This window comes from Lacerta agilis, chromosome 3, assembly GCF_009819535.1.
Source record: "Lacerta agilis isolate rLacAgi1 chromosome 3, rLacAgi1.pri, whole genome shotgun sequence".
NCBI classification, from domain to species: Eukaryota; Metazoa; Chordata; class Lepidosauria; order Squamata; family Lacertidae; genus Lacerta; species Lacerta agilis.
The window spans coordinates 35,157,915-35,183,084 of NC_046314.1; the positions used below are offsets into that span (position 1 = coordinate 35,157,915).

The 25,170-nt window shown below is 40.8% G+C and overlaps 1 protein-coding gene across 1 annotated transcript in view; it reads left to right on the forward strand.

Annotated features, from left to right (window-relative positions):
* RIMS1 (regulating synaptic membrane exocytosis 1) overlaps positions 1 to 25,170 on the forward strand; it is a 239,085-nt gene that overhangs the window by 96,408 nt on the left and 117,507 nt on the right. Inside the window, 3 exon segments of the mRNA XM_033143233.1 lie at positions 13,468 to 13,521; positions 19,939 to 20,279; positions 22,313 to 23,190. Of these exon segments, the coding sequence (XP_032999124.1) occupies positions 13,468 to 13,521; positions 19,939 to 20,279; positions 22,313 to 23,190 (1,273 nt within the window).

The following is a 25,170-nucleotide window of genomic DNA, read 5'->3' on the forward strand; positions in this document are numbered from 1 at the left end:
GAAAACATATTTAGGATTGGGCTGCCAGTTTAACTAAAATGAACTGAGATCTCTGTCAAAGGCAATCACTGGAGATCACAACTGGATAACTAGAGTCAGGACCCACTGAAACAGTGGCGCATCTGGGCCTTTCTTTATGAAAGTACACATAAAACATTACCAAAACTTGAGGCAGCTTCAGATGCTCTCTTCAACACACATATTGTTGGCAGCGGTGGTGGATGGAACAGGATCACTTAGCACAAATCCAAATGCCGGATGTTCCATCATCTAATCAATACCCAGATGGTCAAGGCTTTAGTCTCAAAACCAGCGGCAAATCTTGGCTATTGATCCATTTGTGGCTCTAGAAATGTGAACTCCGATGGTGAGAAGCCTCACTTTAAAAGGGAGCTTGCACACGGATCACCTCTTGGGGTTTGATAAGTATCGCCCAGGTTTCCAAACATGTTTAGCTTTCAAGGATAATACTGTACAATGTGGTCAATTGTGACACCAGGGTGGGGACCGAACCATGTTGTTCAAGGGGCATGAAACAAACAATTGAGTTGGACTACTTGTTTGAAGCATCGTGACTTCTGATTGCTCACCACTAGGGCATGTATGCAATCATTGCTGGCCAAAGGGCAGCCTCCTTTTTTGGTTAATGTGAAGGTCTGGGCTTCATAATTAGAAGTTAGCAAGAAGTACTAAGGATCATCAATTTGATCAGTAGTGAAATGGCTTTGTGCAGGTAGCGATGCTGTCGCAAGATGAGATCCAAGACATTCTGTGTTGGATATGGCTAGTAAATATCACTTTATTTCTTCCATCTGTGGAGTAGGAGCACCACTTTAATCATTTGGAGAAAAAATACGTGGCCACTTCTAATTTACATGAATGTGCATTTTTCCATGTCATTTGCCATTATAAGATTACAGTGACTGTAATCCTATGCATGTTTACTCAGAAGTAAATCCCATTAACTTCAATGGGGCTTAATCCGAGGCCACTGTATACAGCCATACTTACCTGGGAATGAGCCCCACTGAATTGAATTGGATGTATATTTGAGTAGACATGGCTACGATTCCACTGTTAGTTTGATAAATGAGTACACTTTACAATATTCACTACTGGCTAAATTTATTTGCAGTTTTTGTTTATTAAGGAGAACCTGTATAATAGCAGAATAATTTCCTGAAAACAACATGATTATTAGAGATGGATGTAATCTGTTCTTTCTCTCTGTTTTTTGTTATACAGAACTTTAATCCTCATCCAGGATTAAAACTGTGTATTTTTAGTACTGCTGTGTCCTAGATAAAATATATTTCCCCTGTATGTTTTATACATGCCTTATAGTATTTGGAAAATACTTGCTTTGTGCAGCATTTTTCTGCTGATCCATATCTTAGTGTTGCATTCAACCAAACCATTTATTATTATTATTATTATTATTATTATTATTATTATTATTATTATTATTTCCAGTTTCTATAGATAGTCAAACAAATGCTAAGAGAGGCTGTAGGGATAGTGTTGCTGCTTTCAAAGTTTTGCATTTTTTAAATGTGTTGAATTCAGGGATACTTGGAAATTTTGGATTGTATGCAACAAAGCCATGCCGTTAGTTCAAAGACTTGTGCTTGTGAAATAGAACTTCCCCCCTCTCCTCCCCTGTGTGCCCCTGCCAAGTTTGTATTTGTTTTCCACCCAACCCTCTGGAGCAGATTTTGGGGAAGTGCAAGGAGAGGGAGGGCCGGTGCAGTCATTAGGTGGGGTGAGGCAGCTGCCTTGAGCATCAGAAGCCTCTTGAGGTGTCGCCTGCCAATTTCCAGCAGGATCTTTCCAAAATCACATATTGTGACAGATATTGTGGAGCGTGCAAGATCTTATTTGAAATAGACAAGATCATTTCATGGGCATCCTTTTGTAGTGAATTTCCCACTTAACTTTGAGGTCTTAACAAACTCAGTTCTTTCGTTTTGAATGATAGAAACCCATGGCAATAACAGTATTACCTTATTCAAAACAAAATAAAATAAAAAAATTCCTTCCAGTAGCACCTTAGAGACCAACTAAGTTTGTTCTTGGTATGAGCTTTCGTGTGACAGTGTATCTGAAGAAGTGTGCATGCACACGAAAGCTCATACCAAGAACAAACTTAGTTGGTCTCTAAGGTGCTACTGGAAGGATTTTTTTTGTTTTATTTTGTTTTGACTATGGCAGACCAATACGGCTACCTACCTGTAACTAGTATTACCTTATATAACATTTTGGGGATGCAGTAAACCAGAAATGGGAAACTGTCACGCTAGGTGGGTTGAGCTGTATCCACGTTGAATCAGGAGTTTCTTGTACCTGTTCCTCTATAAGTTCTTGTCTCACTTCCTGAGTAGTGTGCCCTAAGCTCCCCATAACAAATGGTTGAATTGTTCTGTGGTGATTCCAAAGATAGGGGGTACAGTGTCAGCCAGCTATGCAAGTGCTGCTCCTCTTGTTTGATCTTAGCAGTAAAGTTAGTCTTCTGTTCAGTTAGCTTTTTGTCCTGGCTTCTTCTCTTAAATAACCTGTCAAAAATGACACTGCAAATAGTCTGTGCGAACTACTATCTCTTTTGGTTATCTAGGGGTTACTTAGACTTAGTGAGCTATCAGTTATTTGGATTACGTAGCAATGACTTATGCTGATGTGACAAACTCCAAAGGAATAGAGTTTGTTTAAAAATAATAGCCATGTGTCCTACTTTACCGAAGATGGTCCTCTATTAAACTAGTCCAACTATGGTTTATTGATAAATAACTTTCAGAATGCAGAGCAGACACCTTGAACAATTAGCACTTGAACAGTAGACTGAGAAGGCATGCAAATAATCTCATTAGTCTAATGCATTATGTGGAGAAATATTGTGTTTCTGTTTATAGTAATCACTATTTCTAAATTTGATTTTTTAACTTATAATTTAGCGTATGATAAATGTATGTGAACCTGTGCCCTCTTTTGTCCTCTCCCTTGGTGATATGTGGCTATCCTAGCTAAAAATGTTTATTGTGGCATACGTTTTTGTGGTTTCATAAGATTGTACAGTGGTACCTTGGTTCTCGAACTAAATCTGTTCAGGAGTCCGTTTGACTCCCAAAACGGTTTGAAAACCAAGGCACGGCTTACGATTGGCTGCAGGAGCTTCCTGTACTGAATCAGAAGCTGCAGAAACTGCATCGGATGTTCAGCTTCCGAAAAACGTTCACAAATCGGAACACTCACTTCCGGTTTTGCAGTGTTTGGGAGCCAAAACATCTGAGTACCAAGGCGTTCGAGAACCAAGGTACAACTGTATAGGGTAAAAACTCACCACCCTCCCTGGTTTTACAGTGAGGCCAAAAGATAGAGCAAGAGTTCCCAACCCTTCCCCACTACAGACTACCTTAAAGATTACTCAAGGTCTTGGCAGATTACTTAAATATTTACCTGCCTGCTATAGCAATTGTAATGTGTTGTGCTAGATGTTGTATAATTTTTAATGGTATTTTCTTCCTTCCTTCCTTCTTTGATTTCTTGTGTTTTATTGTATCACCATTTGAATTCCATAGAATTCAAACCACAATACAATAAAACACAATGTAAAAAATAAAAGAAGCAATAGATAACACCATTAAAAATCAAAATGCATATTTAATATGGACATGCCACAGACCAGCTGAATAAGCCTCATGGACCACTGGTGGTCCACAGAACGCAGTTCGGAAATCCCTGGTCTAGATCAATAATTGTAATAATTGAACGCAAGATACGTAATTGAATTCAAGATGCAAGTAGAGTGGGTTTTACTCATCCTCATCTCTTGGTCACTTGTGTTAATTTAGCATAGTAGGGAAGAAAGTTAGTAGCCTATAGATGCCTGAAGTGGGAAAACTACTTTCAATATTGAGAGAACCATTCTCATTGCCTGCTGAGCCCAAGTTCTTCAGTATCAAATGAGGAACAGTACTAATTTAACTGCTTCACATCAGGGCATCCCATTGGAAACTTGCATTGCAACTCTAAGGACAGTAACAGAAAGTCGTGAGAGATTTAAAGACTACTGATTTCAAAACGAATGTACCTTTGAAGGATATGATTATGCTTTTGCTTCTCTGTTTTCTGATCAATAGCAGCTTGTTACTGTTAGAAGTCTTTTTAAAAGCGTGCACGCACACACATTTCAGTCTAATTTTACTTCTTCAGATTATTATTATTGTCTGTTGTTGTTCAGTCGTTCAGTCGTGTCCGACTCTTCGTGACCCCATGGACCACTCTAGCTCTTAATTCAAAGTATTTACGTAATTCGTCCTTGTCTGCATTGCCCACAATTACTCCGTCCAACTCTCTTCATTTGTTCTTTTCCCCAGTTGTGTACGTTAGATTATAATCTATCTATCATCTTTGCTTATGAAACACTGCTTCATTCCATGTACATCAGTAATGCTTTATAATTAATATATAACCATCTAAAGAATTCAGGGTGACATAGTTTGGGATTCCCCCGTGCCATCTTTACAACTGTGTGGTATAAATTAAGCTGAAAGGAAGTGGTTGGCCAAGGTGACAATGATCCTTTATGGCTGACCTGACATTTTCAGGCTGGCTACAGATAGGGACACAGGTGGCACTGTGGTCTAAACCACTGAGCCTAGGGCTTGCTGATCGGAAGGTCAGTGGTTCAAATCCCCGCGACGGGGTGAGCTCCCGTTGCTTGGTCCCAGCTCCTGCCAACCTAGCAGTTCAAAAGCACGTCAAAGTGCAAGTAGATAAATAGGTACCGCTCTGGCGGGAAGGTAAACGGCGTTTACATGCGCTGCTCTGGTTTCGCCAGAAGCAGCTTAGTCATGCTCGCCACATGATCTGGACAAACATTGGCTACCTCGGCCAGTAAAGCGAGATGAGCACCGCAACCCCAGAGTCATTTGTGACTGGACTTAACTTTCAGGGGTCCTTTACCTTTTTTTTTTTTTTTTAAACAGATGACCATTGTTTTAGAGACTTGAATTCAGTAATGACAGAGTTGGTGGTACACACCTTTTCACTTCTTTTCTGCCCAACTGTGGTCGCTGGTTAAAAATAATGCATATATTTTAGTAGAGCTTCAATAACCTGCAAAACTTATTTATTTCCTGCTTATTCAAGTGACCAGCAATTCTTTCTTTTCCCTCTCTCTCACACTAGACCTGACACAACCTCTCATGTGGAACTTTCCAGATCTTGGCTCTCCCGGGTGTGATTGGCTCTTCAGTCAGATTATTTGTATGCAGTACTGCTCTAAAGTCTAGAGAAGGAAAAGCAAAGGGATAAACTTAATCTTGCATGCAGTTATCAGCTATTACCAAATATTATAGTATCTCTATGAGTGGGATGGGGAATCGAGGACCTTCCAGGTGTTGTTGGGTGCCAACTCCCACCAGCTCCAGCTTGCGTGATCAGAGATGATGAAAGTTGTTGTCCAGCAACATCTCAAGGGGGAACGTTCCCTACCTCTGCTTTATTCTAATGGTGAAGTCAAAGCCAACTTTGAATGAGCTGCTGGCTCTTCTCATGCTGCTATAGAGATACGAGCGAGTTGTCAATTGGAAGCACATCTTTCTGAAATTGGGTGGTGCTAAATTTGACAACCTTTCTGAAAGCACCACAGGAACTTGTATAATGAAAAGGCAAAAGAAGGCTATGATCTATGAGATGTCACACAGCCATCGCATGAGCTGCTGGGTCACAGACACCCCAGAGGTCAGAGAAATGAGAACCTACAGCTATTGGTTTAGCTGTTGTGGTGCCATGAATATTAAGATACCAGCACAAGGGGAATAAGGAGTCATGATCTTTTGGCAGAAAGGAGTATGAGGAAGTGAAGAGACATTACTGATGCACTTGTGTTCAGTTAAGCTGAGTATGTGAAAGGGGTGCATGAGTGATTATGTGTATGAATAGGGTGAACAGCGGGACGTGGTTGGCGCTGTGGGTTAAACCACAGAGCCTAGGGCTTGCTGATCAGAAGGTCGGCGGTTTGAATCCCCACGACGGGGTGAGCTCCCGTTGCTCGGTTCCTGCTTCCGCCCACCTAGCAGTTCGAAAGCACGTCAAAGTACAAGTAGATAAATAGGTACCGCTCCGGCAGGAAGGTAAACGGCGTTTCCGTGCGCTGCTTTGGTTTGCCAGAAACAGCTTTGTCATGCTGTCCACATGACCCGGAAGCTGTACTCCCGGCTCCCTTGGCCAGTAATGTGAGATGAGCACCGTAACCCCAGAGTCAGGGGTCCCTTTACCTTTACCTAGGGTGAACAGCAGATGTATGAATGCAGTGAATGAGAGTGCAAGATCTGAATGAGGTAAATGGTGAATGTAAGTGTAGCATGGACAATGACATGGAAGTACAAACAATATATATCTATCAGTGAATTTCCATGACTCTGCTAGTTGAAATGTAATTAGAAAACAAATCCCATACATGAGAATAAGACAGGTTATATGTAAGAAAGTAAGGGCTAACTAAATTTATTTAAAATTTAAAGTTTCTTGGAGGGTTCCCACTTTACCTTACTTTTCTTTATTAAGTACAAATCAGTTGTTTTTAGATCAAAAATGGCTGCGATGCACATTGAGATGACTGGGTGATGCTTGGGGAGTATTGGAGATGCAAAGCAGTTCCAGAAAATGGAAAGCAGGAAAATAAATGCAAAGCAAACTTTCCTTAAATCTTCACACTTCCGGTTGATCTCCCACATATTTCCCAAGTTCTGTGACTTTTTCCTGAAAAAAGCATGAATATTATCTCTTGTTCTCATTTAAGCCTCTGCTGTGGGACCAGGCTTTCCACCTCTCATCCTCTGCTAGAGCTGTGCACTAAAACACTTTGAAACCTGGAGTTAACTGGCTTCTTACCTCCACAAGAATTAGTTGTGCCATTTTGTCTTCTTGTACTTTTGTGAGAACGTGTGCAGGTTCCCCCAATACAGACAGATCTAATTTTCCCTTTGTCAGAAAGTCCTCATATGTGCTTCTCTTTGGTCTCTGCTCTTGGCTATTGTGGGCTGTTCCTTTTCATATCTCAGCGCTTAGATTTCTTATTCCCAGTTAGCCAATTGTTAAATTCAGCCTATGGAATGGATCTGACACACCTTGCTGTTGCAAGTTTTTCTTATTAAATGTGAATCAAAGGTTTTTGACAAATGATGATCATCGTGCACGGTTTTGCTGAGTTGCATTGTTTAAGATGGATGGTTGATTGGCAGGCTTTTACTGAGCTTTGCAAACTCATAAGCCACAAGCCCCTTATTTCTAGTAGGTCTTTTGCTATTCCTCTTTTCCTTCAACGATTTCTTTATATCAACATGGAAATTAATCTCTACTGAGGATTGATATCCCCTTGTGTTCCTAAGCATTGCCATGCATCGGTTTCCTTAAATGATTTAATCTTTCACTACTATGTGACACTAGAGACACTGCCATTTTTAACAAGGTCATTTTTATCCAGATAATGCCTCCCTTCTCTAGGCCTTTTCCATGAATCTCTAGCCTCTGAACATAGGGTTACCTTTTAGCCCTAAATTGAGGCACCTGCAAATCCCAACCTCTTGTTCTGCATCCACTTTGTATCAACAAGACTCCATGAACAAAATCTCGATTATCATATTTGAAAATGGTGGTGACGTTTTTAGTGAGATGGAGTGTTCATTCACATCTTCCCTCCAGTCTAGAACATACATTCATGTTTTGGATGGCAGCTCATTATATGCCGCCCAGTGTGTGAGAGTTTTGTGCTTGTTTTTGGTAATACCCAGCCACATTAATACAGGTAAGTGCCAGAGATCTGAATGGATTGCTAGCAAAATTCTAATCTCACTTAAACTTAGTATCATAGAATTAGCTATTTTGAACCATAGACTCCCATTACCATCTAACTTTTCCAGATCTCATTCTTTTGCACTTCTTTTCCTTTCCTTTCCCCTCTTGCCTAACCAGAAGTCCTTTCCTTCTTCCATGTTTGACCTGCCAGTGTAGTAACATGATCAAGGTTTCTCTTAAATTGTTGCAAACGACAATTTACAGACTGGTTGTCAAAGGTATTTTTTGATGCATCATAAAATATTTTTGATATCCCTATACTGGCGCAAAACACACCACAGCATTTTCCTGTCCTGGTCTCCTCCTTTCTCAACGTCCAAGTTTTCCATGTAAATCTCACGATGCTCTACCCTTTTCCTAGCCCTCCCCAACAAATTGAACTAACCAAAACCCTTACATCCTCTTTTCTTCCCCAAAGTACATTGCTTCTCCCCCAAGCTTTCTTTTTTGAAATCGTAAGATATCCACTCAAATTTATTGTAGAGCACTGATACTTTCTCTCCCCCTTCCTCAAATCTTCCACCCCAGATTTACTGAGTTGCCCTTGTGCTCGGTAGCACAGATAGCACAGACTTAATCAACTTAGCCTCAGACCTTTGCATCTGGAACAAGAGGTGGGAGAGAATTATGAAAAGACCATGGACACCCCAGAAGGTAGGAGCAACAAAGGTGAAAGTTGGGGAGGGGGGGAGCCCTTTGTTGTCCCTTTGCAGTAATGTTTGTTAACAGATTCATGCAGCATTCACATATCAGTCCAGTTTTCCTGCCTTGATTTTTTATAAAATAACCCCCCCCCCCCACAGAATTTCAATTGCTGTTCTGAATATTGGTTTTCAAATGCAGGAGCTACAAATAACTCTTAAGACCCTTAGCAGTAATGGAGCTGACAGTGAAGCCCAGAATGCAGATTGCTTCACATCTGCCCATAACCATATTCAGCTCGCTCAGAAATGCTTTCACATGCAGGTGGCTGTAATGTCTGTAAACGACTCACCATTGCTCAATAAACAGGTCCTATCCTGCCCAAATTAATCCAGGTGGAGGCAGCAGGTCAGGGTGGATAATTTGATCTCTCCAGCAGGCAGGGTCCTTTCCTCTTCCACTCCATGGATTGCCCATTTGTTTGTCACCTGATGCCAGGTGACAACTTCAAAGGTGTGGACTAAGTATCACCCCCAGGCGAGACTGGCTTGAACAGGCTTAAATAGTGTAGGTTTGGTATATCTAAAATCTACATCTCTTGTGTGACAGTTGTTTTCCATTGATGGCTCTAAACTTCTAAAGGGAAGGAAGATTCTACTTGGCTGGCAAAATGTTTCCAGAGGTGCCAATGTATTCTGTATGTTTACTGCCTTTTGCAGTTTTAGATCATGAATTTTCATGTAGGACCTTCTCCCGTCCAGCATCTTTTTCTACTCAATGCTTGCACACGTTTTGTTTACAAAATAGTATTTTTTTTTTGCATGTGTGACTAGTTATAATGGATTTGATTAAAAAGAAGCATGAGTGGAAGGGAAATCACTGTTAGCACCATTTTGCATATACCTGTCCAAGTTCAAGCAGAATATTTAAACAGCGCTGAAAGTAGGTGCTGAAGCAGTTGTCATGCTTCTGCTGGATTTAGATGACCGTTCTCATGTAAAACTTGAAATGGGAATAAGACACTTCGAATCTTGTGATATTTACTTCCAAATAAATGTGAATATGTTTGTACTGCTAGAATTTTAAAAATTATGCAGTTGCTTAATAATTTCACATAAAAAAGAGAAGCTTTTCCCTGTATCATTATGATAAACACAGACATTTTAAAAATAAAAGGAAGCACAGCATGATATTTTAGTGTTTGCATATCTGCAATGGATTGTAGTCTGTTCTATTTAGTACACCTGACTTTATGCAGCATTATTGATGTGCTGTTCACTGCAAAGGGGGGGGGACCTAATATAATATCTGGGATAACTGGTCATAGTTTGAACTGCTATTAACCAGGAAAAATGATTCTCTTATATAAGATTTCCCCCCCTCTTCTACAAAGCAAATTCTGTTGGCAGTGACATAAGATTAAATTTTGAATTAATAAATGCAGCTTTAGTGAATAACAAGGGAATGAAGAGAGGAAAAGCAATCATGCTCCTTTTCTTCTCCTGCAATCTCTCCCCACCCACCGGCCCGTAATAAGTCCTCAAAAGCATTGTAAGGCTCTTGTTTTAAGCTGGCTTGTATCCTGAACCTTTTAGGACTGGGGATATACTTCAGCACTTTGCTGCAGGTTCCTACTTGTTCCTTCTGACGACAAACCTTCTAATGTTCTGTACCTATTAGTTTGGCAGCAAAATGGGGTTACTCACAAAACAAGGTAGGGGTTTGTGTATAGTTACAGGACTTGCCACCCATGTAGGAAAACAAAGTATAATAAACCCCAGAACATGGCCTCCAAGAGGCAGAAACGTTTGCAGCAACTACAAAGGAGGAGGAGGAACAGGGTGGTAAAAATGACTGCATTGAACTCTGGCTAGTATCTGGGGGGTGATTAGGGTTTAGGGAAAGTGTGTTGTGTGATGTTCATTTCCCAGTACAGTGGTACCTCAGGTTACATACGCTTCAGGTTACATACTCCGCTAACCCAGAAATAACACTTCAGGTTAAGAACTTTGCTTCAGGATAAGAACAGAAATCGTGCTCTGGCGGGGCAGCGGCAGCGGGAGGCCCCATTAGCTAAAGTGGTGCTTCAGGTTAAAGAACAGTTTCAGCTTAAGAAGGGACCTCCAAAACGAATTAAGTTCTTAACCCGAGGTACCACTGTACTCATTTCCCTCCCCTAAAATCCGGGGGTGGGGGGATACTATATGTTTAAAGGGCTGTAGGGTTCAACAGTATCTGTCCCTCATTGTACTGCTTGGATCATGGGCTAGATTAGATGAGTTGCTTCTTACTCACTTATTCCCAAACCTCAGCAGTTATAATTATAGAGCAAGTGCACTATTGGACTAGCCTCAGTGCTCAGGCACCTTGCGCTATTGTACTACGAGAGGAGGGATATTCCAGTTCCCTCTCTCTCTCACTCACACACCCCCACATACCCTCAATTCATTACATGTCTCTGACTTGTCTACATGTATTTTCAAAGCCCGTGTATGTGAAAATGCCAGTATCCAACTACATGCTTTGTTTAACGCTTGTTTTATTTCATTATAACCACTGAACCCCATATTGCTTTTGGGATCACAGTGCATAAGTTATCCCTTCTCTTCCCAACTGTATCAGACCTGAAAATCACCTCCTCCCTCTAGGATGGCTAAGAACCTCACTTTAAATTGACACTGTACCACATTCTTTCTAATCCTTATAGCCATGCTGAACAGGACTGTGGAGAAGGGATTGCAACTGGGAAGGGAAGGGATAAATCTGTCCTTCCCGCACACAGTGATCCTGACAACAATTGTGTGTCCCCACCCCTGGCTGCTGTAATTAATTTAAGAAAAACAGATATAGCTGTATGCTACCACATGAAACACGATGTGCAGTTTGACCCTCAGAATTTATGAGAGGAATATGATAGCTCAGATAGTCCAGTGATGAAAATGAAATAAGAGCCTGAATAGAATGGAAACATAAAAATTTAGTGCCACATAAAACTGGCATGTGAATTAGGTTGCATATCACTGTATGTGCAAGATGCTGGAGAGAGAAAACATCTTAATAGTTTATGAATCTAACTGAGCTCTATATCTTCTGTATTATTATTATTTTTTAAAGCAAAAGAGGGCAGTGCTTTGCAGGCACATCCGTGAACCACAGAAGTTAGAGTACACGAGTTTAAGCCAGCTTTACTCTCATTGATTTCACTGAGCCTGGATTGGCTCACATTCAGATTTTCTGATTTTACTAGTTTGTTGATCAGACTGACCTGCCATAGGTAGGAGCCTGAACCAGAGCAAAGCTATGCCAGAGTTTAGCACCATAATTATGTGAAGCATACATCAGTGGCAGGCGAAGCATTCTTTGTTTCATGTGCATTAAAAAAAAAGTAACGAAGGAAAGGGAGATTGCTGTTTTGGCTAGACTTTATGTAAACAGTGCAGAATCTATCCTCGTCTATATGTCTGATATTAAGGCATACCTGTTTTTGTGGCCTCAGGTTCAATAAATAGTATTGCGGCTTATACTTTGATCAACTTTTTTTTCTCTGTTCTGAAATTGTGTCAGCTATATAAATTAAACAATCAAGGCAAAAACCTTAGTTTCTCTCTCTCCACGAGCCTAAAGTAGGCAGGTAAAAATAGGGATGGGTGAAATTTGAACCATAACAGATTTCTAACGGAGGAGACACCAAAGCAGTATCTTCATCCCCTGAATAATTTTAAAATCAATTGAAAATTCCTTGTATATTTGTTAGTCAGGCAATATTTAGAGAAGAATGGACATTTGAATAAATTTGACTGGGTTCCACTCTTTGTTTATTTGGTTTATTGTATGCCATCCTTCACCCATCAATCTCAGGGTGGTTCACAGCCCTATTTAGGGAAGATAACAGAGCATTAGCAATCGGATCTGGACCGTGTTCCAAAAACGAAGGCTTTAATACTAACAGGAAAGAGTCTGGGGCTGAAGAATCTTTGCTGTGTGCATCCGTATGCTCACCCCACTGGTCTACTGAGAGAAGTGCCATGAGGCTTGAGGCAACTGATAATATTTAGATTACTGCCTGTTGTAAATTATAATAGTTGGCATTTTGACGTTGGTGGGGAAATGGTTTAATCTAATTAGTAGACGGAATACATTTCCCTATGCTGTTTTTGTTTTTAGGAACACTTTCCTCCTTAACAAATATAACCAATAATGTTTGTCATCAAAACATAATGTTCTAACAGAATCTGCTCGGTGTGCCTGACAGCATGATACGTTCTGCAATTCTTAGCTACGTTGTCAACATCTTGAGCCTCGCCAAAGTGCTGGAGAGGCTATGGAAAGCTGTGTAAATCTGTATGGAAAGGCAGACAATATAAACTACTTAAAATGAAGACAAGCTCTTCTTTGATGTGGATGATATGTTTTTATTTGTTGTTATCCGTAGTGATGATTTATTTGTTTTGGTCACTGGCTGTGGTGAAGGGAAGCTAAGGCAAAGTAACAGCTAAAAGCAGTGAAGGAAACAAAAACCAGAGCAGCCTCAAAATGCACAGAGCATAAAGCTACTTTGAATCAATAGCCAACATCCAAATTCAAACTCAACAAAATGTGACTTAAAGTAGATTTGCTATTGCTTTAGTGGTAAGTCCAGTGCTTAACTGTGTTATATAACACCTGGTCTTATATGTAGCTGTAGATGCTGGGTGAACTTGCACATGCTCTGGTCAAGGATTGTGTGCTGAGGGAATCATAACATTTAGATCATGTTAATTTTTACGTTCCTGACGGTAGACTGTGTGAACCAGCCTTTTCAGTTCCACAATACTGTAATAGAAAATTGCTTAAGAGATAATGCGTTTTTACTCCATGTTTGCGCAGGGAGCAGTTAAAAATTCAAAAACGTAAGTGCCAACTTATGCAATGTATGGTGCGTTTGCAATTTCATTGCAAGCATTTTCATGTTTTGCTTTCATGTTGTGTTAGTACAGGAATAATGTCTCTGCTGGCCACGGACTGCAGTGGGAAGGGCCAGAGACAGTAAGTGTGAGACTTATATGTGGTTATCAGTAAAACACTCCAGACTGTTCACACAAGCGCAAGCATGCAGTCTTTTTACTTCTCTGAAGCATGTTTCCACCACAGTGATGTTTTCACATGGATCTGTGTGTGAATCCTGGACTCATCATTTTGAGATTAATCCTGTGTGTGCTTGACTCTTTATTATTATTAGCATAAATGTTGCCACACAGAGGGGTCAGTGAGACTTACTTGTGATAAGGTAACACATGGGAAGATATTCACGTAGCATGAAAATGAACACTTTCACCAGATCCACACATAAAAATATTCTATAATTTCTGCTTTATCGTGGCTTGCCAGGAGCAATTCGTATTGCCGAATTGCTCTTGCTTCATTCCTCCCCTGGCATGACCAAGATAAACAAACATAAAGCCCTTGCCTTCCTGTTAAGTCCAAACCAGGGATCATTGTTTTTTTTTTGCCACATAACAAGCCACAATCTACAAGCCAGGAACAAATGCTGAAGACATACTTCATGGTTCCTTGGGCATTGATAGTTAAAGTTTTGGTTTCATTTTGTTGAATCTAAGTTTTTCTGTCCCATTTGGAACAGTTTTCTGTGTTCTGAAACAGTAATTATGTTTTTATGACTGTACATTTTATTGTTGTAACCAACCATGAAATCGTACGGTAGAGAGTGGTTAAGAAATTTTATAATGAATTAAATGATGGCTCCAGGCTGGCTAGTGAAACGTGGGTTGTAATGGAATTGCAAGCCATTATCCTGGGGTCAGATGTAATGCGAAGCCAAGACTTCTTGGTTGGTTTATCCCACTCACACCTGAGGAGGAGTGAAGCAGAGTGCTCTGGCAGCGTTGCTGCTTCAGCATGCTGCTCAGCCCTGATAAATCACGATAAGCCAGAAACCCAGACTCATTATTCTGCGCAAACACAGAATGTCGAACACAGACCGGTCCACTTTTAACAGTGAAAGCAGTTTGTCACTCAAAGCTTCACACATGCAAAATGCATGTGCTTTATGTAGGTATGCAGTAACCGTGTTGATGATTTGCTGAAATGCTGCATCAGGACGCACCCAAGAACAAGAAACGAACTGCAAATTTATTTCTTAGCAATCTATTCCAATTCCATGTTAGAAGGAGTTAGAAATACATGCAGATTCTAACTCTCTCTAACACAGAATCCTCCTCAGAGTTCCTGGTGCATTGCGTGGAGGTCCAGAAGCCACATTAAAGGACTGTAATCCTTCATCAGCGTGTTTGTTTGGTTGCCTAACATCTGTGGATTGTTAAGATAAGTTATTACACAGACCTGCTTTAGTTTAGATTAGTTTGGACCATGGCCCAGTATTTTCAATCAGGATATAATTCCTGCATGCTGCTAGATTGCTTGCTCCACATACTTCCCTACACAATATTTTTTCACTAAGCGGCTTTCTCACTGAAACTGTTATATCACCTCAAGGTTTGTCCCCCTCCCTCTTTGGAAGAAGGACTTTTGTCTCTAACCCCCCCCCCCCAAATCCTCTGGACCTACTGTAGCTCAAGGCCAGCAGCCAAATTGCATGTACTGTATTAACTAAGCTCTGGAGCAACTCCTAAACAGAGATGGTAGTGTAGCCTCTGTGTGAGTATAATATAGATTTTGTTCATGTGTAATTTGTGGCGTGTGTTGTTGTATGTGTGTATGACAAAATGTTTCAGTTTTTAACTCTAAATGGTAGCTGTGTGTGTGTATGACAAAATGTTTCAATTTTTAACTGGTTGGTTGTTGTAGGCACAGCATTTTCACATATATAGGTGTTGTTGTTTTTTTTAAAAAAAAGTTTGTGTTTCTGTGTGTGGATAGGTGCGTGGGGTGGATACACATGTATATTTGTCCCATGGCTAGTTTAGTTATTTAGGACACATAGTTTCATCCAAAAGAAATAATCACAGTATGAAGCTGTGCAAGTGCATCAGTATAAATTGATATTCAGGAATGTTTCGTTTTTGAAGGTGTGTGTGTTTCACATATGTTGCATTAGTATCCAGAAGCATCTGTCAGTGTTATATGGAAAATTTATGCTATGGATGCATTGCGGAAGGATAAAGACTACAGCCCTATGCACATTTACCTGGGAGTAAGCCCCAATGAACTCAATGGTGCCTACTTCTGAGTAGACATGTATGGGATTTTTGTGATCAATCTTATTTCATATCAATAGTTTATAATTATACTGTGTTGGGCTTAGACAACTTTTTGAGCCACCCCTCAATACAGCACATGGGCTCTATAAATAGCTCCACTAATGAACATTTGTTTCAACTTGCTAGTTTTGATTGGAAACACAACAGGGTATATGTTTTGGTAGTTGTGAACTTGGGGACTTTTGAACATCTGTATCTCGGCTATGGAGCTCAACCCACAGAAGTCACTGGCAAAGCTCCCAGTTATTTTAACAGAGCTGAATGATGCCCTTATTTTTCCATCTTTCCCTGAGCATCAGATGTGTTATGTTTAATTAAAATATTGGATTTTTGCTCAGATCTATTTTGACACATGCTATACACACACAAGAAGAATCTTACGACTGCTTGCTAACAGGCTTTCAAATTGATTTTATATGCACATTTGTATAGTGTAGTAGTGTTAATTGGTATTTTCATTTGTTTCTTTTGCAAATGTTCACTTTATCTGGAGTTGGAAATGTTTCTTCTTCCTGTTTATTGTTGAAGTTGCCTCTATAATTTCACTGCAGCTAATTTTTTGTTTGTTTTTAAGCTAAACCAAAACTGATTGGTCTACTGCAGGTTTAAGTTTTTGATGAGATTTTAAAAATATATTTTAACACATGAATGTTGTTGTTTTTCTTATAAAGCCATTTTCTCTTGTGTGAAAAGGGAATGTGCTTTGTAATAAACACTTTTCATTTTTATTCTTTTTACCCACAACTTAAATATTAAAACTACAAAAGTTTAACTTTAGTAAGGTGCAATCCAGCATTTAACCAAAAAATACATAATGAATCTTGAGATTATGTCAATAATACTTAATTTAGATATTATATGAACTCAGATATTTCATTTGCTTATTTTCTTTGAAGTATTTGCATGCATGCCAAATGTTTCTTCATTCCTTGACAAAGGAAGAACTCCTTTTGGCTTCTTGCAGTTATTATTGCAAAATTATTCATTTCCTTTGTTACTGAAACATTTTGAAATTTTGGGGGATCGTGGTGGTACTGGTAGGCACCTTATTATGATTGGATATCAGTAATGCTTAGAAAGTGTTCGTTTTCTTTTTCTATTTCCTCCTTATTTGATTTATTACTCAGTATGCAGCGTACTTCATTTTTGTGCTTTGCATTGATGCACAGCTGTGCAATGTTGCTTCTTTTTCTAATTTTATGAAATATTTCTGTAAAATATTTAATTTAGAATTATTTCTTAGAAAACTCCTTTGGTTGGATCCATACGTAGTCATGCTTAGAGTAGACCCAGTGAATCAATGGGCCCTTAAAGTATTAACAAAACAATTCTATCCATGTCTATTAAAAAAAAACCATTGAGTTCAGTGGGTCTACTCTAGGCATCACTAACGCTGCATAATAACCCCTTTTCTTGAGAGTAAACTCCATTAAATTCAATGACACTAACATCTGAGTAGACATGGTTAGGATTGTAGCCAATTCCTGGATCCAACTCCTAATATTTCTGTTCATTTCCATGTTATTTTTCTAACAACCTGATCCTAATTACATTTAGGGGGGGGGGAAGTGCCCATTATTATTAATATTAATTGGACTTACTTCCTACTAAGTGTGCATAGATTTGCTGTTTGACTCTTCCCACCCACCCCTCCATTCCCCTCTTTTGCTCTTTTATCATGTACAGTGCATGACTGCCTTGATCCCTGCATAATCCTTAGAGCCAGCATCTGGCCTTAATGTGTTGCTGTTCTTGACAAAAATATAAATTTAAAAAATCTAGCGGCAGTGGCCCAGAAATAGAATGTGTGCTTGATTTTATACCTTCCTGGGAGAGGATAGAACAACCTTTCTTGTGCTATGAATAATATTTTATCTTCTTAAACGTTTTGTCTCTTAAGGCAAGGCTTTTGTTTCTTTTCCTCAAATGAAATTTCAAGAGTAATCATTTCACTATTACGTTTGGACCATTGTGTCAGGAGAGAGCTTAGCCCTAGTGAGCATTTGAGAGTGATGAAACCATACTCAAGAGTAATGATTAATTGATTTTTGGATATGTGACATTGGATGTTTGATTGGAAGGATAACGAAACATTCAGCTGCTTTTGCTTACCTCTTCATTAAGGGGGGGGGGGAAGGTTAGGGTATATCTGGTGGCCTAAATACCGTAACTCACCTCATATGTGAAGTGAGCTTGGTTTGTTAGTCTTATTAAGATCTGTTCAAAAACACAAATGGCCCCTTCTGCTCAAGGAAGGAACTGGGATCCACTGGAAGCTCCCACTGGAATACGGGGTGGGGGGGTGCTTTTTGCTATTGCTCATGCAGCCACTTCTCATGCTGTTCTGGAGGCTCCCCTAAACTTCAAGAGCAAATTTTTGACAGACAAAGAGGCTGGGGTGGGTGGGTGGGAGGGAGGAGATAGGTGAAAAATGCCTCCATTCTGCTGGTGGGGTGTATCAGTAGGGACAGGGAAAATTTGATTCAGCGTTTAAAGCCGATTCTAACTGATTCACGCTTTATAAAAATGCGTACATTAGGACAGGCTTCCTCAACCTCTGCCCAGTTCTGATTATCCCTGACCACTGGTCCTGCTAGCTAGGGATCATGACAGTTGTAGGCCAAAAACCATCTGGAGGGCTGAGGTTGAGGAAGCCTGTATTAGGGGGTGGAATGTGAAATAAAATGAATATATTCATGAGAATAACATACAAAAATGTATTATGTTAGGGGAAAATGCTTGCAAAAACGTGCACATTATCAAAACAACTGCATACAAAGTTGTGTTTACTGGGGAGAAGACTGCACTGAAAATGCTGGCAAATTTTCACAAGGGTTAAAGAAGTAAATCCACATATTGCTGCAGAAATGTGAAGAACGGAATTTGAAACGAGGAACTAAGGGAACCAAAACTGATGGGTCCATACATCTCTACCCATTAGTGGAACTTCACGAATAGGAGACTCCCACCAGCGGAGCCTTAGTTTTATTTTATGTGCTACATTTTTTTATGCTGTCCTTCTTCTAAGGCACTTAGGGAAACCTAGGAAGATGCTTTATACCAGGTCAGATAATTTGCCCATCTAGCCCAGCATTTTCTACTCTGATCTGCAGCAGCCCTCCTGGGTTTCTTCATTTTCCATCACCTGCTAGCCGATGCTTTGAACTGGAGATGGCAGGGATGGAACCTGGGACACCCTTCATTCAAAGATGTGCTCTAACACTGAGCTTTGGTCCCTGCTCTCCTGCCCTCCTCATCTTCACAACATGCCTGTGGAAAAGGCTGGGCTGAGAATCTGTGCCCTGTCCAGTGCCCTTCGTTTCTTAGTGAGTGGGGATTTGATCCTGGGCCCACCTAGTTTGTAGTCTAGTCACTACACCATACTGACTCTTTGAGTTCTATTTGTATGTTCAACACATGCGATAATCACCATCACCATCATAATAACAATAATAATAAAAAATTATTTATATCCCACCCATCTGACTGGGTTGTCCCAGCCACACTGGGCGGCTTCCAGCATATACAAAAACATAACAAAACATTAAACATTAAAAACTTCCCCATATGGGGCTACCTTCAGATGTCTTCTAAAGCTTGGATAGCTACTTATCTCCTTGACATGTGCTGGGAGGGTGTTCCACAGGGTGGGACCAAGAAGGCCCTCTGCCTAGGCCTTCATTTGAGGCAGGGGAGCAGGTCCATGCTCGCTCGCCCCATTACCACTGCCGTGCCCCATTGCGACCCTTCCCTAATGCTGCTGACCATGTGTTTAAGAGCATGCTTGCAGTGAGGCAGCCTGCCAGTGCGTGTATAGGCTGTTGTCATAGTTCCAGCTCATGGGGATATCCTACTTGTATTGCGGACATCCACCAAAATGCCCGACAGCATTGGGGAGGGGCCAGTGTAGGGTGTGTGTGTGTGTGTGTGTGTGTGCAGTCCTGCTCTCCTGCCTCCCATGATTTTCGTCACATGCCTTGAATACCCAGACGGTGCTTCAGAGTAATGATGGGACATAAATGTTTGGTGCAGCCAAAGCGAAACACATGATGGCAATATGTTTGGCTGCAGCTAATCAAGAGTGGCCCACTCCACAAGCATGTCCTGAGCATGAACAACAGCACAAATGTCATGGGAGGGAGGTTTTATTCTTCTTGAATGTTTAGACAACCAAGCCTTTCAGCAACTGAAGAGTACTTAGACTGTTATTTTTCTTTATAACTAGGTTATGTGGGTATGCAACTTATGCCGAAAGCAACAAGAGATCCTAACGAAATCTGGAGCGTGGTTTTTTGGAAGTGGTCCTCAACAGCCACCCAGTCAGGACGGAGCACTGAGTGATACAGCTACTGGTGGCAGTTCAGATGCACCTAGAGAAAAGAAAGCGAGGCTTCAAGAACGGTCAAGATCTCAAACACCCCTAAGCACAGCAGTCACCTCCTCACAGGAAATACCTTCTAGTGTGCAAACTGACAGGAGGAAAGGCACAGAGGTATCCCAGCAAGCTATGGGCCTGGAACAGAAGCAGACTTCATCAAGGTCTAGAAGTGAACCCCCAAAAGAGAGGTAACACTGATGCCAATGGACCTTGCCCATATGGGAAGAATTGCAGCTATAATGTTAAGCAGTAGAGAGTACCATTATAAATATATAAAATCTCAGTGCACTCTGGCCACACTTTAGTGGTGTGCAGAGGGATACATTGTCAATGGCTTTGCATATACGCAATATGAGAGACCTTCCCCAAAATTTACCTACCCCATACAGTGTCAACAGGACCAATACTGAGAGGGATACACTAGGTTAATTGCAGTATCTACACGTCCTATCAAGTTGTATTGAAGGACAGAAAGGAAAACAGAGGAAGAGGAAGTCAGTTGCAAGAGTAGGAGTTTCACAAAATACACATATTCACCAAACTGACATTAATTTGGAATATAGAATTACATGCATGTATGTTGGACTTTTTAAAGGCACAAATCCCAACTTCTGTATATGTGCATAATTAAAGTTAGTATTAGAAAACAAATTGTCCTAAACTGAAAATTATTTGATAATATTAATCTGTAAATGACACAAGATGAACCAAAACAACACTACATGAATATGCCAAATGTAAATCTTCCACTGAGGTTGTTTTTTTGGAGTTGGGGGCAGCGGTGGTTTGTCACCTGAATATTTGTTGAGCTGAGTTGACTTGATTCATTGATGAAATAATTGTGAAATAGCTTATGAAAGATGCAGACCTATGCACGATTATGTGGGAGTAAATGTCATTGGATGCAGTAGGGCTTCAGCATGCATTGTAAATGTGCATACATATGCTTGTGAGACAACAGTTCTAAAGGAGAGGAGAATATTCTTTGTGTATGGCTTACCTTATTTGTATGCTACTTGTCCATGGTGGGCAATGTTCAAAGAGCTCGCAACAAATTTAATCAGATTCTCAAAATCATAGAATCATAGAGTTGGAAGAGACCACAAGGGCCATCCAGTCCAACCCCCTGCCAAGCAGGAAACACCATCAAAGCATTCCTGACAGATGGCTGTCAAGCCTCTGCTTAAAGACCTCCAAAGAAGGAGACTCCACCACACTCCTTGGTAGCAAATTCCACTCCCGAACAGCTCTTACTGTCAGGAAGTTCTTCCTAATGTTTAGGTGGAATCTTCTTTCTTGTAGTTTGAATCCATTGCTCCATGTCCGCTTCTCTGTGAGAGTCACTGCATAAATACTTTTTTTACTCGGCTGAATGTTGCTGGGAGAGGATTCAGGGATTGCTTTGCTTACGTGGAGAGACACTTACTGGCACAAATATTTAGACTCATGATGACTTGGTCCTAAATGGAGTTTTTTAAAAAATGACTTGGACTTTTTATACATTCTTCTTTGCCTATTCCCAAATGGAAATTATTAAAACAACAACAACAACTTGGGGATTGCTGAAAATAGATTTCATTATTTTTCTTTTAACACCTGCCTTTCTGACATGACAATAATGATGCAGGCGATAATTAAGTTCAAAGGCTTTGTATAATCTTCTCTTTAATTTATGGGGAAGAGCCATAGCTCACATGCTTTGCATGCAAAAGGTCTGAGGTCCAATTCCTGGCACCTCCAGGCCAGGCTGGGAAAAACTCCTGTCTTAAACGCTGACAGTCAGTGTACATTATACTAAACGAAGTGGACTATTGGTCTGGCACAATGTAAGGAAGCTTCCTATTTCCCTACTGTGCCTTTTTTTAACTTATTGCAATGTAGCTTGCACAAAATTGGGATCGGGCACATGTCGTTGGTTTGGGTGTGATTTGTCTCCTTCGTTCTCCTCCAGTGAGAAAGAAGAGAGCCAGTGTGGTGTAGTGGTTAAGAGCGGTAGACTCGTAATCTGGTGAACCGGGTTCGCATCCCCACTCCTCCACATGCAGCTACTGGGTGGCCTTGGGCTAGTCACACTTCTCAGCCCCACTCACCTCACAGAGTGTTTGTTGTGGGGGAGGAAGGGAAAGGAGATTGTTAGCCGCTTTGAGACTCCTTAGGGTAGTGATAAAGCGGGATATCAAATCCAAACTCTTCTTCTTCTTCTTCCACCCCTTCCCATCAGGAAGAAGACACCAGCAGGGTCTGAACAGAATGGGAAAGGAGGTGTAAAAGGTGAGCGCAAACGAGTGCCAAAATCCTCACTCCAGCAGGGTGAAGGACAAAGAGATGAGAGGGAATGTAAAGAAAGACGTGATGGTAGAAGATTAGAGAAAGGGAGGTCTCAGGACTATTCAGACTTCCCACACGATTTTGAGGAAGGCAAAGCTATAGATGGAGAGAAGCAAAGGAAAGAAGATGACTATCACACTCGATACAGGAGTGATCCAAACCTGGCAAGGTATCCCGTAAAGCCGCATCCCGACGAGGAACAGATGCGCATGCATGCAAAAGTTTCAAAAGCACGGCATGAAAGAAGACACAGTGACGTTGCCTTGCCACACACAGAAGTTGAGGAGCCCGAGGTACCTGAGAATAAACTAGGAAAGCACTCACAGGCACAAGGAACTCAGGACATAAAGTCTCGCCCGGATACTCAGAGGGCGTATGCAATAGAAAGAACAGGTGATGTAAGGATTTCTGTTTCTAAACAATTAGCTAACCATAGCCCACCAACTCCCAGGCATAGCGTGGTTCCTACAGAGCACTTAGAATCCAAAAATCACGACCCCTTTAAAACACAGAGTCGCTTAGATCCTAGCTCTGCTATTCTCAGTCGGAAAGCAAAGCGGGAGAAAATGGAGACCATGCTAAGGAATGATTCCCTTAGTTCTGACCAGTCAGAATCAGTGCGGCCGTCTCCACCAAAGCCCCATAGATCGAAACGGGGTGGAAAGAAAAGACAAATGTCAGTCAGCAGCTCTGAGGAAGAAGGAGCATCAACACCTGAATATACCAGTTGTGATGACGTGGAAATAGAAAGTGAAAGTGTCAGTGAAAAAGGTAAGAAAGATTTAAATATATATTATGTGTGTGGGGAAAATTGATCTAAACGTGCCTTTCCTGTCATAATTTACTGAAATTTTGTAAAAATAAAGGAGGCTGCATTCTCTTTATAGCTTTTCCTATCATAGGGTTTCCAACCATAGTGCTTTACTCTGAGTCATAAATAAAGAACAAAATATGCCCTCTGCTACAGAAGGCATCCTCTTCCTGAACTGATGAGTTTCTTCTGTGGCTTTCTGTGGTTCCTCAAAAGGGCTCTGCTATGTAGATAGAATGCTTCAGAATGAAAACAACAGCTAGAGACTAGCAGCCCATAGTGAAGTTTGCGCCTCAACTAATATAAATCACATGGTACAGCTATTCAAAGGAGAGCTTGTTAGATATTAAGCAGACTGCAATAAACTGCGTATCTGAAATGTGGACAGACAGTACTAGAATGGTCTTATCTAAACACATTCCTTAGATGTCCCCACTGATTTCCACACAATATCCATGATCCAGCAACAAGAAAAAGAAGAGCATGTGCCCAGATAAGGGATATAAACATTTCTGCATTGTTTATTTGGAATGGGGCTAGCTTAAGATATGTGTTTTTTCTGACAGAACCAAAGGTACTGTTAGGCAAGGTGAGGTGGACTCCGCAAGCAGAAAAAATTTCAGATTATTATTGCATTTTCTGTTTTGTGCATTGGCATCTTTGCTCTCAAATTCAAATTCTGGTTTGACTATTTTAAAGTAACAGGTAGGTAGGTAGCTGTGTTGGTCTGCCATATTCAAAACAAAATAAAAAAAATTTTCCTTCCAGTAGCACCTTAGAGACCAACGAAAGCTCATATCAAGAACAAACTTAGTTGGTCTCTAAGGTGCTACTGGAAGGAGAAAAAAATTATTTTTTATTTTAAAGTAGTCAACCTTGACTTTATCATATGGTAAATTGCAACTGCAATCTCATACATACTTACTAGGAAGTAAGACCTATTTAATAATGGGACTAGCTTCTTAGTAAGCATGCGTAAATGCACTGTGTGTTTTACCCAGTACTATGGATTGCTTTGCTTATGGTGTGAATAGTAATGGCAAGCCCATGGCATTGAAATAGAACTTCCCTTTAGGAAATTTCTAAAAATGGTTGGATGAGTTGATGTCATGGAATGTTCACAACAGTTCCATCTGACAAGGGAATTAAGTTGTTCTGATGTCCACAGTCCAGCATCTGTGAGAGAAGGGAAGTTGTCAGTTTGCCAAGGATTGAAAACTCTCACAAGGTATGTAGATTAGCCTTGCAGGGCCAGTTGAGGACTGGACAGGGACCTAAGAGGTGGGGAAGCTAAGCTGAAGGGAGTAGGGATAATAGCAGGGATGAAATGCCATGGTAGGGACCATTAGGAACATGTTGCCCTTATACAAATCTTTAGTGTGATGATGGCTGGAGTGTTGGTAGAGTTCTGGTTGCCACACCTCAAAAAGGATTTCCTAGAACTGGAAAAGGTTCAGAAAAGGGCCAAACCAAAATGATCAAGGGGTTGAAGCAAATCCCCTGGTAAAGGAAAGTTTACACTATTTGGCACTTTCTAGTTTAGAAATAAAGCAAGTAAAGGAGGACATGATAGAGGTGCATAAGATTATGCATGTTGTGGACACAGAGTTATATTTTCTACTCATCTCATAATACTGGAACCCAAGGCCATCCACTGAAGCTGAATGTTGGAAGGTTCAAGACAGGGAGTAGGTGCCGCTACGGTGGGAAGGTAAACGGCGTTTCCGTGCACTGCTCTGGTTCACCAGAAAGTGGCTTAGTCGTGCTGGCCACATGACCCGGAAGCTGTATGCCGGCTCCCTCAGCCTATAGAGCGAGATGAGCGCCGCAACCCCAGAGTTGTCCGCGACTGGACCAAATGGTTGGGGGTCCCTTTACCTTTATAAGCCATGATAGTTATGTTCTACTTCCGCTGTTGGAGGCAGTGTATCTGTTGCTGG